Source organism: Corvus cornix, chromosome 22 (assembly GCF_000738735.6).
Source record: "Corvus cornix cornix isolate S_Up_H32 chromosome 22, ASM73873v5, whole genome shotgun sequence".
NCBI lineage: Eukaryota > Metazoa > Chordata > Aves > Passeriformes > Corvidae > Corvus > Corvus cornix.
In genome coordinates this window covers 4,587,639-4,604,137 of record NC_046351.1, presented here as the reverse complement: position 1 = coordinate 4,604,137, position 16,499 = coordinate 4,587,639, and the positions used below count along the sequence as shown (strand labels likewise).

The 16,499-nt window shown below is 67.2% G+C and overlaps 3 protein-coding genes across 3 annotated transcripts; 2 read left to right on the top strand and 1 right to left on the bottom strand.

Moving 5' to 3' along the window:
- Positions 1-1,127: 1,127 nt before the first annotated feature.
- MAT2A (methionine adenosyltransferase 2A) lies at positions 1,128-6,228 on the top strand. The gene is made up of 9 exons (XM_039564205.1): positions 1,128-1,306; positions 2,711-2,788; positions 2,866-2,988; positions 3,068-3,180; positions 3,254-3,397; positions 3,477-3,695; positions 4,078-4,260; positions 4,365-4,498; positions 4,845-6,228. The coding sequence occupies exons 1-9, from the start codon at positions 1,216-1,218 to the stop codon at positions 4,945-4,947; spliced, it is 1,188 nt and encodes a 395-aa protein (XP_039420139.1). The 5' UTR covers positions 1,128-1,215; the 3' UTR covers positions 4,948-6,228.
- A 502-nt stretch (positions 6,229-6,730) lies between these two features.
- Positions 6,731-13,776, bottom strand: GGCX (gamma-glutamyl carboxylase; the record flags this gene model as incomplete). Its single annotated transcript, XM_039564166.1, has 14 exons — positions 6,731-6,922; positions 7,009-7,198; positions 7,695-7,842; positions 7,916-8,046; positions 8,301-8,470; positions 8,907-9,058; positions 9,453-9,584; positions 9,845-10,104; positions 10,688-10,851; positions 11,373-11,479; positions 11,550-11,628; positions 12,264-12,429; positions 12,645-12,803; positions 13,548-13,776. Coding segments are annotated over 14 exons (2,244 nt in total), but the record flags the coding sequence as incomplete, so codon positions are not given.
- A 420-nt stretch (positions 13,777-14,196) lies between these two features.
- Positions 14,197-16,496, top strand: VAMP8 (vesicle associated membrane protein 8). Its single transcript, XM_039564226.1, has 3 exons — positions 14,197-14,272; positions 15,522-15,710; positions 16,289-16,496. The coding sequence occupies exons 1-3, from the start codon at positions 14,270-14,272 to the stop codon at positions 16,430-16,432; spliced, it is 336 nt and encodes a 111-aa protein (XP_039420160.1). The 5' UTR covers positions 14,197-14,269; the 3' UTR covers positions 16,433-16,496.
- The last annotated feature ends 3 nt before the right edge of the window (positions 16,497-16,499 follow it).

Here is a 16,499-nt window from a genome sequence, read left to right as displayed (position 1 = left end):
AGCCTGGTGCCCCCCCATGCAAATGAGCCCGCATGCAAATGCACGGTGAGGGACAAGCGCCGCCCATTATGCAAATGTTCCGGGGGTGGGTGGGGCGTGCTCTGCGTGCCGGGAGCACATGGCCGGGTGTGTCCGTCTGTCTGTCTGTCCTGGACGCAGCAGTGTGTCTGTGTGTGTGTGCCTGTCCCGGCCGTAGGGGTGTCCATCTGTACGGTGCCCGGCGGTGCCAGCGGTCAGGCAGCCCGCAGCGCAAGGGCGCTGGGAGCCTGGGTGTTCACCGGACCCGGATCTGCGTCTGTCCGGGCCGTCTGTCCGGCTGTGGGTGTCAGGGTCCGTCACGCCTGAGTGTCACTCTGTGCTGGCCACATGGGGCCTGCCCAAGCTCCCGGCGCGCCCCGTGTGTAGCAGCTGGGCACGGGGGTGCTCCGGGCCGGGCGCGGAGGCGGTGCCGGGGGGAGCCGGAGCCGGGCGGCTCCTGCACTGGCAACACCGGGTGCTGGTTGCATCAGGCGTCAAGTGGCCCCAACGGCCTAGGGCACCATCAGGGCCGTGCCGGGCTCAGACCCGCCCCGCGGGGCCGCAGCGCCTGGGGGAGCCGCGGGCCCGGTTGCGATCGGGGACAGGGGCAAGGGCGGGGCCGGGCCGGGGTCGGTCCCGGTGGGCCCGAGGTCGCACAATGGCGACGCCGGTCTGCGCAAGATGGCGGCGGGGAGGCGGGGCCGTCCTCGCTGCCCGCGGGCCGTGCATTGCGCATGCGCCCTCCGTGCCGTCGCCGGACGCATGCGTGCGCCGCCGCGCGCCTCGAGCTGCCGGGCCGCGCGGGAGGCACCATGCGGCCACCACGGGGGAGTACGGCGGGGGCATCAGTGCCCGCCCGCAGCATTGCGCCGTGCGGGGCAGAGGAGACGGCCTGACCGAAGGTTTAGCTCTGCTGAGTGCCCAGCTGATGACGGCCCGCTCCGGGCTGCCCCGGAGGTTGAGGCCAAGCTCCGCGTTATGTAACGCTCTCCCCCTCCCCGGCTGCAGTGGTTCTGCCCCCCCGCCCCCGCGGTGCGTATTACGCTCGCCATTGGCTGGGAGCGGTAGCGGGGCGGGGCGAGGAGGCTATAACTAGAGGTGCTGAGGAAGGGGCCGCGTTCAGTCTGCCGCGGCCGTGCTTGGGTGTTGTTGTTCCTGTGTTTTCCCCTTCCGCCTGTCGCCGCCCATCGCGCCGCCATGAACGGGCAACTGAACGGTTTCCACGAGGTGTTCATCGAGGAGGGCACCTTCCTCTTCACTTCCGAATCCGTGGGCGAGGGGCACCCAGGTGCGGGCCAAGCGGGGCTGGGCGGGGCGGCGATCGCGCAGGCGCGGCCGGGCGGGGGGGGAGGAGGAGGAGGATGGTGAGGATGAAGATGAAGGAGGTGAGGATGAGGATGGAGGGGATGAGGGTGGGCCGGGGGCGTGGGGGGGGGGCGGTGACGCGGGCGGGCGCGCGCGCAGTGTGAGGCGGGCGCGCGCTCGCCGCATTGCGGGCCCGGCGCGCACGTGCTGCCCGCGTGGGGCGGGACACGGGGGTGACGATGGGGCGGGCGGGGGGGCCGGTGCCGCCGTGACTCAGCCGTGACTAAGCAGCTCCCGGTGCCCCCGCACCCCGCGGGACCCCCGCCGTGGGCTCCCTCCCCGCGTGGATGCCGGGGGTAAGACAGGCCTGGTGACCCGCACGCACACCCCCCCCGGGGCGGAGTGCCGCCCTCAGCCCACCCTACATCCCCCGATGGTGTCCCCGATGTCGCCCAGCCGGAGATGAAGCGTCGTGGGTCTCCCCAGATGTGCCCTCCCGCTGCAGCCGGGGGGTGGTTGGAGCCCTCCCCAGCTCGGTACCAGCTGGTGCCGGTCTCCCCCGGTCTTTGTCCTCGCCGGTTTGGGGCACATGACTGTTAATCTCCGGAGGCAGCTGCCAACGCCCAGCGCCCAGTGCTTGGGCACAGCCAGCACCCCTGAACCCCCTCAGCTCTGGCCACTCCGGCACCCACTGTCAGGGCATACCCAGCACCTCCCGAGTTCCCCTCAGCTCCAGGTCCCCCTCGGGCCCCACAGCACCCCACAGCTCTGGTCCTTCTGGCTCAAGCACCCACAAACCCGATGGCACAACCTGCGGCTGCTCTGGGGCTCCCCCCACGCTGCCTGAGGGAGGAGGCTATGAGGTCTATTTCCTCACTCTTTCCCCCCAAAAAGCATCTGGGGGACCTCCCTCCCCTCACCCAAGCTGGGCGCTGCCTTGTCCTCACCCAGATCCTGCCCGGAAGGTCGCTGCCAAGGACGCCCGCAGTCCTGGGGACACGGGTGGCCCCTGGGACACCCTGGACCCCCCCCACCGGCGTAAAACACCCCGGGAGCAGGAGGGAGCTGGGTGTCCGGTGGGGTATGGCTGGAACAGCTTTGCCTGGGGGCAGAGCTGCTGGAAGCTGGCATGCTGCAGATTTGGGAAGCTGGGATATGGGTCTGATCCCCTCAGTGGTGCCACAGGGCTCAGCCGTAGTTGGAGCTGGAGCTTAACTGGGACATGCCTGGAATTCCAGACTGGGGACGAGGCAAGGGCTGTGTGCACCCTGGGGGGCTCCTGGATTATGGGGCTCCGATCCCTGTGCCGGAGGCTCCGGAAGGAAGGGCTGTGCCGTGTTGGGCTGTCCCACGCCACCGTGACGCCCCCTGCTCTCCGTGTCCCCAGATAAAATCTGTGACCAGATCAGTGATGCTGTCCTGGATGCCCACCTCAAGCAGGACCCTGATGCCAAGGTGGCATGTGGTGAGTAAGGGCACCAGGGGACAGCAGGTGGGTGACGTGGAGGTGACGCTGTGCTGACATCACCCTTGTCCCTGCAGAGACGGTCGCCAAAACCGGGATGATCCTGCTGGCGGGGGAGATCACCTCCCGGGCCAACGTAGACTACCAGAAGGTTGTCCGGGACACCATCCGGCACATCGGCTACGACGACTCCTCCAAAGGTGTGTCCCGGGGTGCCACCACCTCAGTGACAGCACAGTGGTGGCACCGGGCTCACCACAGCCCCTTTTGTCCCCCCAGGTTTTGACTACAAGACATGCAATGTGCTGGTGGCCCTGGAGCAGCAGTCCCCGGACATCGCCCAGGGCGTGCACCTGGACCGCAGCGAGGAGGACATTGGCGCCGGTGACCAGGTGAGACCCGGGGCCGTGGGGTTGCCGTGGTGTGACCGAGGGCTGGGTGTGACCCCCTGTCCCTGTGCCACAGGGGCTGATGTTCGGCTACGCCACGGACGAGACGGAGGAGTGCATGCCCCTGACCATCGTCCTGGCGCACAAGCTCAACGCCAAGCTGGCTGAGCTGCGCCGCAGCGGAGCCCTGCCCTGGCTGCGCCCCGACTCCAAGACACAGGTGAGGTGCTGATGAGTCCCCAAAGCCCTTGGGAGCCCTTTGTTCCCCCTCCTGGCCTCTGACTGGTGTCCCCTGGCAGGTGACAGTGCAGTACATGCAGGACCGTGGGGCGGTGATCCCGATCCGGGTGCACACCATCGTGATCTCGGTGCAGCACGATGAGGACGTGTGTCTGGACGAGATGCGCGACGCGCTGAAGGAGAAGGTCATCAAGGCCGTGGTGCCGCCCAAGTACCTGGATGATGACACCATCTACCACCTGCAGCCCAGCGGCCGCTTCGTCATCGGCGGGCCCCAGGTGCAGCCGAGGGCACTGTGGTGGTGGTTCGGTGGTGGTGGTGGTGACAGTTGTGATGGCATGATGGTGGTGCTGGCAGCGACACCACGATGGTGGCAACGATGGTGCGGTGGTGGTGGCTGAGGGGTGGTGACAAGATGGTGACACTGTGGCGGTGGCACAGTGGCGGTGGCACAGTGGTGGCAGTTACAGTGGTGTGATGGTGGTGGCACGGTGGTGACAATGGCACAGTGGTGGCAGAGACGGTGTGGTTATGGTGGCGGTGATAACACGACGGTGGTCACAGCATGGTGCGGTGGTGGCAGCGGCAGCACGGCGATGGCTCGGTGGGGACGACGCTGGTGACAATACGGACAGGTTGTGACGCTGCTGTCCCCAACAGGGCGATGCGGGGCTGACGGGCCGCAAGATCATCGTGGACACCTACGGGGGCTGGGGCGCGCACGGAGGCGGCGCCTTCTCGGGCAAGGACTACACCAAGGTGGATCGCTCGGCCGCCTACGCCGCGCGCTGGGTGGCCAAGTCCCTGGTGAAGGCTGGGCTGTGCCGCAGGGTGCTGGTCCAGGTGGGTGTTGGGCTGGGTCGAGGCTGCTTCAGATGGGTGCTGCGGCCCCCCTCCCCAGCCTCTCTGGGTCCAGCCTCACCCCCACCTCCACCTGCCCCCCGCAGGTCTCGTACGCCATCGGGGTCTCGCACCCCTTGTCCATCTCCATCTTCCACTACGGCACCTCCCAGAAGAGCGAGCGGGAGCTGTTGGAGATCGTCAAGAAGAACTTCGACCTGCGGCCTGGGGTCATCGTCAGGTAACGGGCGTGGGGGGCTGTGCCGGGGGGTGGGGCGGGTGGGGGTCCCTCCCGGAGCAGCCTGGGGACCGCCTGGCGCCCTGGACCCGGCGCGGAGCCGCTCGGCCGAACGGAGAAGGCGCGCTCGGGGCGCGGACGGGGTAAGTATCCGCCGGAGCCGAGCGCTTGGAGCTTCCCCGGAGCCGGGAGCCAGCCGGGTGCTTTGGGGAGCAGCCGGGGAAGCTCCAACCGCCCCGCGGGGTGGGGAGGAGGCGGAGGCGCCGCTGCGGAACCCCCGGCCAGGCAGGGAAGGGGCGAAGGCAGGACCCCGGGGCCACCTCACTGAGTCGGGAATTGTGTATTCCAGGGATCTGGATCTGAAGAAGCCCCTCTATCAGAGGACCGCAGCCTATGGCCACTTTGGTAGGGACAGTTTCCCTTGGGAAGTGCCCAAAAAACTAAAATACTGAGGAGAAAAGAGCATTGTTAGGGCTTTTCCCCCCACTCCCGCGGGCGTAGGTTACAGAGAAGCCCGTGGGCTCTGGGGGAAAGAGCTCCCAGCCCCCCCCCAGGCTCCCCGGCCCCGCCATTGTCTCTCACCATCGTTTTGGTTGTGTGGGGACCACGTGCCTCTCCTGGAGCCCACCCCTGTGTCCCCCCAAATCCTTCCGGATGGTTTTTAACAAATCTGTCTTTACTCCGAGCTTGGAGATGGGGAAAAAGGCCCAAGTGCCCTCTCAAGCCCTCCCCCATGTCCCCACAGTCCCACTGTGGCAAGGGCCACCCCATTCTGAGTCCCAGCAGTACTGCTGTGGGGGTTACCCCATTTTATCACTCCCCATTCCCCCTTGACCCCAAATTCCACTACATCAGGGGGACCCCCCATTTTTGCTCCCACTGTCCCCCCCCATCCTGGTGCGGGGGGGGGACACACAAACCCCTCATTGTGGCTCCCTGTGTGTCCCTCCCCACAGTCCCCATTCCACTGGGGGGATACTCATTTTGGCTCCCCCAGTCCCACTGGTGGGGGGGACATTTCCCATTCCACCTCCCCACCCCCCCTGGGACCTCGCTGGTGCTGGGTTTGGTTCTTAACCCTCATTTTTAACCTCTTGTTCCAAAAATGCACATTTTGGGGGGGACACGCTAAAGCCGACCCCCAACCCCCCCCTGAGGGTTCGGTACCAGAGGAAAACATTTTACATTCTTTTTTTTTTGGGGTTTTAATCCAAAAGCTGAAGTGACTCCCCAACTGCACAACTCCTCCACACCCCCCAACTTTGTCCAGATTTTGGGGGGGAAAGGGGGGCATTTGGCGCTTGATACTTGAAGGTTTGGTGTATTTATTGTGCGCCGAGGCGGGGGCGTGAGTACAGAGAAGTCCCCGCACTCAGCCGGCAGCTCCTGATCCCTGAAAGCCCCCCCTTCCCCTCCCCCCGCCCTCCCCCTGCCCCCCACCAATTTGGGGCGAAACGGGGGGGAAATGGGTTTGTTGGAGCGCCGGGGGTGCCTGGGCGTGGCGCTGGTGGCCGGTGTGGTACAGAGAAGCCGGCTTGTTTACTGCCCGCCCGGGCTCCGGCCCCCAGAGTGCCTTGGGGGGGGGCAAGGGGGGCTTTCTCCTGCCCCTGAGGATTTTTTTTTTTCTTGGTTTTACTATTTTCGGGAGGTTTCGTCCGAATGTTTTGATCCACTGAATCCAAAAATGAATTCAAAAAGAAAAGAATCTCAATAAAAGTGATGGGTTAGATGGAGCCACCTCGAGTGTGTGGGGGAAACGGGGGGGAAAAACGGGTGCAGGGGGGAGCTGAAGGGTTTGGGAAACCGAGGCACTGGGAGACGGAGAAATTGGGGTACAGGGGAAAGTGGGATATGGGGGATTAGATAGGGAGAAAGTGTGGGGGGGGACCAGGTACAGGGGAAACTGAGGCACAGGGTCCTGGGATGGGAGAAAGGGGCATGGGGGGAGCTGGGGGAGTGACTGAAGCACAGGAGAAATGGACGGGGGAACTGGACACGGCTGGAACGAGTATCAGGGCAGCAGGGATGGGGGACACTGGGGTTTGGGGAAATGGGCACGGGGGGAACTGGGGTGCAGGGGAGACTGGGATGGGTGAACTGGGAAGGGTTGGGGAATGTGGCTGGGGAGCTGGGGGATGGAGGGAAACGGGTACACGGGGTGGGGAACGCCCAGAGCAGGGGGAGCCAGTTACCGGGAGAATCCGGAGCACGGGGGGAAACTGAGGCACGGGAGGATTTCTGGCTTAAAAAATAGCATTTATTTAGAGTGTTCAGAGCTCGGGGCCCCTCTGGGCCCCCCCATCGGTCTCGGGCCGAGCCTCCTCCTCCTCCCCGTTCCAGCTGGCGAAGGCCACCTCCTGCGCCAGGCGCTCCGGGGACGGGCGGCCCAGCGCCAGGTTCCGCAGCGCGATCAGCGTCATCAGGGCACTGCGGGGACAGCGGTGGGCACCGGGGGGCACGGGGGGCAACGGGGGCGGGGGGGGACAGGGGGACAAGGGGGCTTTGGGACTGACCTGCGGCGGAAGAGGAAGAACTTCCTGCGGAGGAAGCGCCGGAGGCGCTGGGCCAGGCTGGACTCGTGCTCCCGCCGCTGCTGCCGCCGCCCCCGCCGCAGGAACAGAGACACCACTGGGTCCAGCGGGACCCCCGCGGGCGGGGGCTCCCCCAGGATGGGCCGCAGCTCGGGGGGCAACGGGGACTGTTCTGGGGCGGAGGCGGGAGGTGATGGGGATTTTGGGGTCCCTGTGATGCCCCCAGTCTGGTGATGGGAATTGGGGATGTTGCCCTGATCTCCCCACACAGGGAGGGATTGGGGTCCTCCATGATCACCTCAGCCCAGGGCTCACCAGGGGCTGAGGTGATGGGGATTTTGGGGTCCCCATGCCCCCACTGCTGCCCAGGGGATGAGGTGATGGGGATTTTGGGGTCCCTGTGACCCTAGGGCGAAAACTGACAGGGATTTTTGAGGGGTTGTCTTCCCACTACTCAGAAAGACGTGAGGTGCCAGGAACTGGGGGGACCCTGTCATTCCTCCACCCGTGACAGGGATTGGGGGTCTTCCTGGAACCTCCCCCCATGGGGTAAGATGCTGGGGATTTTGGGGTCCCAGAAAGCAAAGTGTCAAGGATTTTGAGATTCCCAGGTGTGAGGTGTTGGGGATTCTGGGGTCCCCAGGGATGAGGTATTTGGGGGTCCTCACCGGTGCCGTTACGCACACGCTCCCGCAGCTCCCGCAGCTGCGTCAGGTTCCGCTCCAGCTGCAGCGCCGTGGTGTTGACGTACAGGTACATGTAGCACGAGGGCTCCGGGGACACCGTGTGCACCTTGTGGTACTGCCCCGCTGGCAGCTGGGGGGGGGGGGGACACGGTATCAGCACCCCCAGGCACCCCCAGGCCCCCCAGGGTCCCCCCGAGCCTCACCTGCATCCCCTCACCCTCCTGCAGCGAGTGGTTCTGCTGCTGCTCCACCAGCTCCACCAGCACCTTCCCCCGCAGGACCCGCAGGCTCGTGTTCCCCAGGTCCTCGCTCACGAAGTTCTCCAGGTACAGGCCTGGAACAGAGCTGGGTCTGTACCCCCACCCTGAAGCCCCCGGCCCTGTGCCCCCACCCTGAACCCCCGGACACTCCTGTGCCCTGTACCCCACAACCCCCCTCAACCCCAGGATTCCCCCACGCCCTGTACCCAACCCCTGAACCCCTGGGACCCTTCGTTCCCTGTACCCACTGCTGACCGCCCTCCATGCTCTGTAACCCCTGGCCCCACAAGTGCCCTGTACCCGACCCCCAGGGCCCCTAGGGCCGCACCGGGGAAGTCTGCAATGAACACGGTGTCCGTGTGTCCATCCAGCTGCGCCTCCATCTCCTGCAGCTGCTGACGCCACGGAGAGAGATCCACGAGCAACGGGAGCAGCCACGGCGTGGGGGTCCATGGGGACCACGGAGCACGGACCAGGTCCACCCGGGGGTCCACAAGTCTGGGGGAATGAGGTGTCAACACCCCTCAGCACCCCCAAATCCTGTGGGACTATAGGACCCATGGCGTGGGGGATACACAACAGGTCCACCTGTGCAGACAAACCACCAGCACCCCCACCTATCCCTGTGTCCTCCCCAACCTCGGCTGGAAGCAGCAGCTCCACCAGCAGCAGCACCCACAGCTGTGGGCCCACAGCTCCCACACCAGCTCCACCCGCGGGTCCCCCACCCTGTGCAGCCAAGCCCTGCGTCCCCATGTCGCCCAAAACCCCGGGTATCCCTCCAGAATCCCATGTGGCCCCCACAAGATCCCGGGTACCCCAAAGGCCTCTCTGCCTGCAGCGACAGCACCCACAGCACGAGGTGCCCCGGGGCTCGCGTGCCCCAGCCCAGACCCACCCGCAGGCCCCCCACGGCCCCTGTCCTGTCCCCCACCTCTGCTGGAAGCGCTCGTTGATGGACACCCAAACGTCGAAGTAGATCTGGGGCTCGGTGACGTTGTAGCGCGGCAGCAGCTGGCTCAGGCAGGCCGAGTACTGCTTGAGCATGTCCGCGTGGTCCCGCCAGCGCCGGCTCTGCGTGAACGCCTGCGGGGACCGGGGGGAAACTGAGGCACGGGGACCACAATGGGGGACGGCGGGGAAACGAGGAATAGGGGAAAATGAAGGCCAGGGGGTGTCCCATGGGTGAGAGGTGATGGGGAAACACGGGCAGAAATGGAGGCACAGGGGGAAAATGAGGGATGATGGAAACTGAGGCACAGTGGGGGGCCCACAGGGGAAGTCCCTGAACTTGGGAGAAATGGGGGGGTCACCAGGGGGAAACTGAGGCACGGCGAGAAAATGAGGGACTGGGGAAACTGAGGCCCGGGGGGTGTTGGCTCAAAACACTGAGTTTATTTAGACTGATCAGAGCCCCCCATCCCTCCCCACCCCAGGGCCTGGCTCACCCCAGTCTCAGGTGCCGCCAGGGCTCACTCACCCCTGGTTTCAGGTAGCCCACCTCCCCGGTGAGCCCATCCCTGTAGGTGATCTTGACGTGCTGGTGGAAGCGGGAATGCACCATCATGTCCCAGGAGTAGCCGTAGAGCCCGTTGGTCCAATTGTTGTAGCCCTGGGGGGACACGGGGGGGTCACAGAGCACAGGGGTGTCCCCACCCCAGGGGACAAGGAGGGGACAGGGATCCCCATACCTACCACCAGCCCCCTTTTACCACCCTAAGTGCCCCCCCACAACGCCACAAAATGTCCCCTACGTGCCCCCAAATGCCCTCCACATCCCCCAACCCCCTCCCCGTGTCCCCAAACTCTTTCTTACTCTTCTCACACCACCCCCATGTCCCCAAACCGTCTCCCCAGTCCCCCCGTGCCCACCTGGGTGATGAAGTGGGAGTAGGGCAGGAAGAGCTGCTCCAGCACGTAGAGGATGGTGAAGGCTGCGGCCAAGTGCTGGCGAGGCCGAAGGCCCCCTCGCGCCCCCCGGGCCCCGTAGTGGCAGTCAGGGCTGGGCTGGGGAGGCTCCGTGCTGGGGAGCCACCCCCGCAGCCAGCGGGGGCAGCGGGCCACGAGCCCCCGTGGCCACTCGGGCCGGCAGAAGAGCCCGTTGGTGGCCAGCATGGTGTAGGAGAACATGCCTGGGGGGGGACACTTAGGGACCCCCACTGCACCCAGGGGTGGGGGGTGTCCCTGTCTGGGATCGGGGGGGTCCCTGCACAGGGCCAGGGTGTTTTGGGGTGTCTGGGTAGCCCTGTTGGGGACTGGGGGGGGATTTGGGGGCCATGGAGGGGGAACTTGCTCTGGTGGGGGGTGTTTGGGGGTTCCCAGGTGCCCCTGCCCTGGCTCAGGGTGTGTTTGGGGGGTGCCCAGGTGCCCATCCCAGTCTGGGGGTGATTTAGGGGAGGGCTAAGGGGTGCCCCTGCCCAGAATGAGGCTGTTTGGGGTTGTCCTGAATGAGGGTGATTTACAGGGGGTATCTGGGTGCCCCTACTATGGATAGGGGTGATTTAAAAGGAGTTGGAGGGGTGCCCCTGCCCTGGCTCAGGGTGTTTTGGGGGTGCCCAGGGGTCCCATGCCCAGGTTGGGGGTGCTTAAGGTGAGTCATAGAGTGGTTGGGTGCCCCCACCCAGGCTCAGGCTGCTTCAGGGGGTGCCCCTGCCCAGGCTGGGGGTGCTCTGGGGGTGCCCTGGGGCTGTCTGGGGGTGCCATGTCCCCCCTCACCGATGCTGAAGAGCTGGGAGTTCATGCAATGGAAGTAGGTGACGAAGATGAGGGCGAGGGGCCGCGTGGCGTCAAAGAAGAGCAGGAAACCAGCAGAGAGGTCGAGCACCAGTCCCCCACCGTGCACCACCAGGCGGCTGGTCAGCTCCTCGGACAGCACCAGCCTGGCCACGGAGCCTTCCTCGGCATCGGCCTCACCCGAGCACCGTCCGCAGCCTCACCCTGCCCCTCCTCAGCCCCACCCATCACCTCCCCCCTTCCTCCTCCTGTCCGTCGCATTCCTCATCCTCAACCCAAACCCATCCCCCTGAACCCGTCCTCATCCCATCCCATCCCTAACCCCAGCCCATCAGCCCCCCTCCTCTCCCCATCGAACCTCCTTACCCTCATCCTCACTCCAACCCCATAACCCTCCTCATCCCATCCCATCTCATCCCAATCCCATCCTGTCCCACCCTCGCCTTCATCCTCATCCCTATCACCCCCCCTCACCCTCCTCTGCCCCGTTCCTGTCACCCCATCCCCATTACCCCCTCCTCATCCTCACCTTGGACCCCACAATTCCACTACACCCCCATCAACTCCCCTCACCCTCCTCATCCTCACCCCAAATCACCTCTCACCCTCCTCATCCTCAGCCCACCCCTGTCCCCCTCCTCACCCTCGCCCCTTCCCCTCCCCTGACCTGAAGGGTGCAAAGAGCCAGTGCCGGGCGAGGGTCCCCATGGAGAAGCCCCCGACCCAGTCGGCATCCAGCTTCTTCAGCCCCGCGATGAAGTACACGATGAACACCTGGGGGGACACGGTCAGGGAGTCCCGGGGGTGCCGGGGGGCCCCGGGGGTCCCGGGCAGGGACACCCACCTGGGCGCGCAGCAGGGCGTAGTTCCACAGCGGGACGTGGGCGTTCCTCTTCTGGGGACGGAAGAGCCCATCCACAGACCTGCAGGAGCACGGGGCACCCCGGGCACGGGGGGACAAGGCCACTGTCACCCCATTGCCAGAGCCCTGGGGACACCTGTCACTGCCCCGGGGACACACTGGCGACAGTGCCAGGGGTGACACCGGGACCTGTCCCACCGGGTGGGTACTCAGTGCCAAAGGGATATCCCCTGGGGACACAGCACCATGGGGACCCCGGGACCCGTGCCACCTGCTGGGGACACGATGGCCTGTGCCATCCCAGGGGGCCCCCGTGCCACAAGGGACCTCAGAACCTGTGCCACCCACAGGTGACCCAGTGCCACAGGGGTCCCCAGGGCCTGTGCCACCTCCTAGAGACACTGGGGCCACTGGAACCCAACGTCATGGGGGTCCCGAGGACCTGTGCCACCCCCTGAGGACCTGTGCCACCCCCTGAGGACCCAGTGCCATGGGGACCTAGGGGTCTGAGCCGCCCCACTGGGACCCTGGTGCCACAAGGGACCCCAAAACCTCTGCTGCCCCATGGGAACCCCAGCCCCACGTCACCACCTTGCTGCCTTGCAGAGCCCTGGGATCCCCAGTGCCCCCCATGTCCCCCGTGTCCCCACAGGCTCCCTGTGCTCTGGGGGTCCCTGCAGCCCTCCAGGTGCCCACCCGTAGCGGTCAGCGCCCAGCAGTGCCAGCTGGAAGCCCAGCAGCCCGTAGAGGTAGGAGTGGTTGTTCCAGGAGGTTTTATCCAGCAGCAGCAGGTACCAGTACGGGCACAGGAACGCGATGCAGCTCAGCCGGTAGCAGCACCCCAGCATGATGCCCAACGCTCCTGCGGGCACAGGACCCCCGGTGTACCCCCCAGCCCCTCCTGGTGCCTGTCCCCAGCCTCCCTCAGCTCCCTCCCAGTCCCAGTGTCCATCCCAGTGCCCATTCCCACCCCTGTGCCAGTCCCCCCCGTGATTCCTGCCCGTATGCCAGCCCCGTTCCTGCCCCAGTGCTGTCCCCTGCCCGTCCCGCTCCTCCCGGGCCTGTCCCAGTCCGTACCCAGGAACATGATGGTGTAGAGCAGGTACATCCAGTCCAGGGGCAGGGGCTGCAGGAAGGGCAGCAGTGGGAAGCGACACACGTCCAGCCCATCCAGGTACCGCTGGTCCAGGTGCCCCAGGCCCCGCTCCTGCGGCACATCCAAGGCCATCAGCAGCCCTGGGGGGATGAAGGGGGGTCAGTGATTCCACCAGGCCGGGGGGACCCAGGCATCCGTCGGTCAGTGACCGTGTCCCCCCCATCCGGCCGCAGGAGGCCTCGGGCGTCCGGGCGGGCACTGACCCCCTCCACCCACCCAGGCCGCTGCCCAACCTTTGTTCCGGTGCTGACGTGTCACGGCTCCACGCCACCGGCCCCCCTCGGGTGGGGGGGACCTCCCGGACCTCAGTCCCTCCACTCAAGCCCCTGAGCACTCCCAAAGTCCCGGTGCCCCCCGGGCCCCTGGATTCCCCGAGCCCCCCCAGGCCCAGCCTCCCTGTTCCCCCAGAGTCCCCACGGAGCCCTCCCGGAGCTCCCCCATCCCTCCAGAGCCCCCCGGCCCCCGCAGCCACTCCGGCCCTGCCAGCCCCCTCCCCTGTTCCCCGTTTCCCCTCCCGAGGCCCCTCTGGCCCCCCAGCCCACGATCTCCCTGTCCCCCGCCGTAGCCTCCCCGGACCCTCCCATCCCGGGGGCTCCCCGTGCCCTCGGAGCCCCCCAGCCCTTGCTCACCCTGTCCCCCCGGTGTCCGCCCGGTGCCCGGTCTCCCTGTTCCGGTGCCCCCGAGCCCTGCGGTCTGTGTGCCCCTCAGAGCCCCTTGATCCCTCCAGCCCCCGGTCTCCCTGTGCCCCCGAAGCACCTCCGGCCCCGCCGGTCCCACCCAGCCCCGGTTCCACCGGAACCCCGCGGTGCCCCTTCCCCGCGGACCGAAGGCTGCGCGGAAGGCTCCGAGCGCAGCGGGGTCCTGCGGCCGGTGCAGCAGCCGGACGAAGCGGTGCCATCGCGTCAGGTCCCGCAGCTCGAACCCCAGCAGCCGCTGCGCCAGCCCGGGGCCGGTACCGGGGGACTTGGGGGGCCCGGTGGGGTTCGGGGGCCGCCCCGCCGCCTCCCCCCGCTCCGGCCGCCTCCGCCGCGCCGGGCCTGCCGGGGTCACAGGTCAGGGGTCACGGGGATCACGGGGGTCACCGGGGGTCCGGCACCCCCCCGCCCCGCCCCGCTCCGCACCCGCCGCCGCCGCCGCCGCCATCGCCCCGGCCTCGCCCCGCCGCCAGCGCGGCACGTGACGGCCGCGGCAGCCAATCAGCGGCGCGGGGGCGGGGCCGCCGGGGACACACCCAGTCAAACCCCGCCCCTCCCCTCAGACTCCGCCCCCGCCCCGCGACCCCCGCCCCGCCCCGGCCCCGCCCCCCGGGCCCGCGACCCGCGACCCCCGGCCCGCCGTGACCCCGACCCCACCCTGACCCCGGCCCCGGCCCCGGCCCGGCCCCGCCGCTCGCCCCAGCCCCGGCACCCCCTGGCCCGACCCCCCGCTCCCCCGGCCCGCCCCCGGCCCGCCCCCGGCCGCCGGTGCCGCCGCTCCCGGAAGCCCCGGGCAGGCGGGGCGGGTCCGGGGCCGCGCGGGAGCGGAGCCGAGCGGGGCCGGACGGGCCATGGTGGGACCGGGGCACGGGGGGGCACGGGGGGGGGTACGGGGGGTCCCTGTGGGGCTCCGGGGTGGCCCGTGGGGAGCGCGGGGAAGGAGCCGGGGTGTTCCTGGGTGTCCGTGGGGTGCCAAGGGGGTGTCCGTAGGGGCTGAGGGGTGCCCGTAGGGGGCTTGGGGGGGTCCCTTTGGGGCACGTGGGGGGTTTGGGGTGCCCGCAGAGCGCTTGAGGAAGTGCCCAGGCTGCCGTGGGGTGCCCATATGGTGCTTATGGGGTTCCTCTGGGGTGCGTATGGGGGGCTGGGTGCCGACAGGGTGCCTGTGGGATGTGGGGGGTGTCCGGGGGACCCACAGGGTGCCTGGGGAAGCGCCTATGGGGTGCTTGGGGTGGACGTGGGGCACCTGTGGGGTGCTTTTAGGTTCATATGGGGTGCCCATGGTGCATATGCGGTGCCAGGTGGGTTCACAGAAGGTGCTGGGGATGCCTGGGGCGCCCATAAGGTGCTTAGGGGGTCTCTTTGGGGTTTCTGGGGTTCATATGGGGGTCTGGGGTACGTATGGGGTGCCAAGGGGTGCACATAGCGTGCTGGGGGGTCCATGCTGTGCCTGCAGGGTGCTTGGGGATATCCATGCCTGGGGGACGCGTGGAGTGCTCAGAGGGTGCCTACGGGGTGCTGGAGCTGTTGGGGTGTGTGGGATGCCTGTAGGGGCTCGAGGAAGCGCCCAGAATGCCTGTGGGGTGCTCAGCAGATGCTTGGGGTGGGCATGGGGTGCCTGTGAGGGACTCAGGGCGCTTATGGGGTACTTCAGAGTGTATATGGGGTATCTAGAGAGCATATGGGGTGTCTGAGATACATACGGGATGTCATGGGGGTGCCATAGGGTGCGTGGAGAGGTGCCCAGAGTACACATAGGGTGCTTGGCAGGTGCTTGGTGTGGACCTTGGGGTGCCTTGTGGGTACTGCGGGGGCACTTTTGGGGTACGTGTAAGGTGTGTATGGGGAGCGTATGGGGAGTGCTCAGGGGGTGTATATGGGGTACCCATGGGATGCTGGGGTGCCCATGCGGGGATTGGCAGGTACCGTTGGGGTGCTTGGGGTGTTTGTAGGGTGTCCAGGGTACCTTGGGAGTGCTGGGGGTGCCCCAGGGCATGCATGGGGTGTCTGTAGGGTGGTGTGGGGTGTTCATGCGGTGTTGTGGGAGTGTCCAGGACACATGTGGGGTGCTGGAGGTGCCCCCCTGACCCCTGCCCTGTGTTGCAGGCGAGGGTCCCGGGGGGGGTCCCGGCGGATGTTGCGACAGATGCCGCGGCGGGCGACGGGCGCGTGCGGGCGCTGCAGCGGGAGGTGCAGGGGGTCACCACCATCATGACCCAGAACGTGGAGCGGATCCTGGCGCGGGGGGAGAACCTGGAGCAGCTGCACAGCAAGAGCCAGGACCTGGAGGCCACTGTGAGGGGGGCACAGGGGGCGTGAGGAGGGGCACGGGGTCCCAAGGGTGGGTACAAAGCTCCCTGAGGTGACTCAAGGCCCCTGAGGTGGCACGGTGTCTCTGAGGTGGTGCAGGGCTCCTGAGGTGGCACTGGGTCCCCAGGGTGGGTGCTGGAACCCCAGGGTGAACACAGGATCCCCAAGGGATCCCCAAGGGAGAACGGGGTCCCTAAGGGGACTGCAGGGTGCCCAGCGGGTTGGCAAGGGACACTTGGGTGGCAGGAGCTGTCACTAGGATGTCAGTGGGGGTCCCCAGGGTTTCAGTTGGTGTCCCCAGAGTGGCAGCAGAGGGTCCCCAGGGTGTCAGGGGCGTCCCTGGGGTGGCAGTTGGGGTCCCCAGGGTGTCAGGGATGTCCCTGGGGTGGCAGTTGGGGTCCCCAGTGTGTCAGGGGCATCCCTGGGGTGGCAGTTGGGATCCCCAGGGTGTCAGGGGCGTCCCTGGGGTGGCAGTTGGGGTCCCCAGGGTGTCAGGGGCGTCCCTGGGGTGGCAGTTGGGGTCCCCAGGGTGTCAGGGGTGTCCCCATGTCTCTGCCCCCCAGTCGGAGCACTTCCGCACAACATCCCAGAAGATGGCCCGGCGCTACTGGTGGAAGAACGTGAAGCTGCTCGTCATCCTCGGCCTCGTGGGCGTCATTGTCCTCGTCCTCATCATCCTCCTGGCCACCGGCACCATCCCCACCTAGAGCCAGTGTCCCCACGGAGACATGGCCGCCCCAGGGCCCAAATACAGATGGGGGAAAGAACCAGTGG

Coding starts and splice junctions, on each gene's coding strand:
- MAT2A (XM_039564205.1), top strand. CDS start 1,216: ATGAACGGGCAACTGAACGGTTTCCACGAGGTGTTCATCGAGGAGGGC. Junction 3,696..4,077: donor TCGTCATCGGCGGGCCCCAG/GTGCAGCCGAGG, acceptor TGTCCCCAACAG/GGCGATGCGGGGCTGACGGG. Junction 4,261..4,364: donor GCCGCAGGGTGCTGGTCCAG/GTGGGTGTTGGG, acceptor TGCCCCCCGCAG/GTCTCGTACGCCATCGGGGT.
- VAMP8 (XM_039564226.1), top strand. Junction 15,711..16,288: donor GCCAGGACCTGGAGGCCACT/GTGAGGGGGGCA, acceptor TCTGCCCCCCAG/TCGGAGCACTTCCGCACAAC.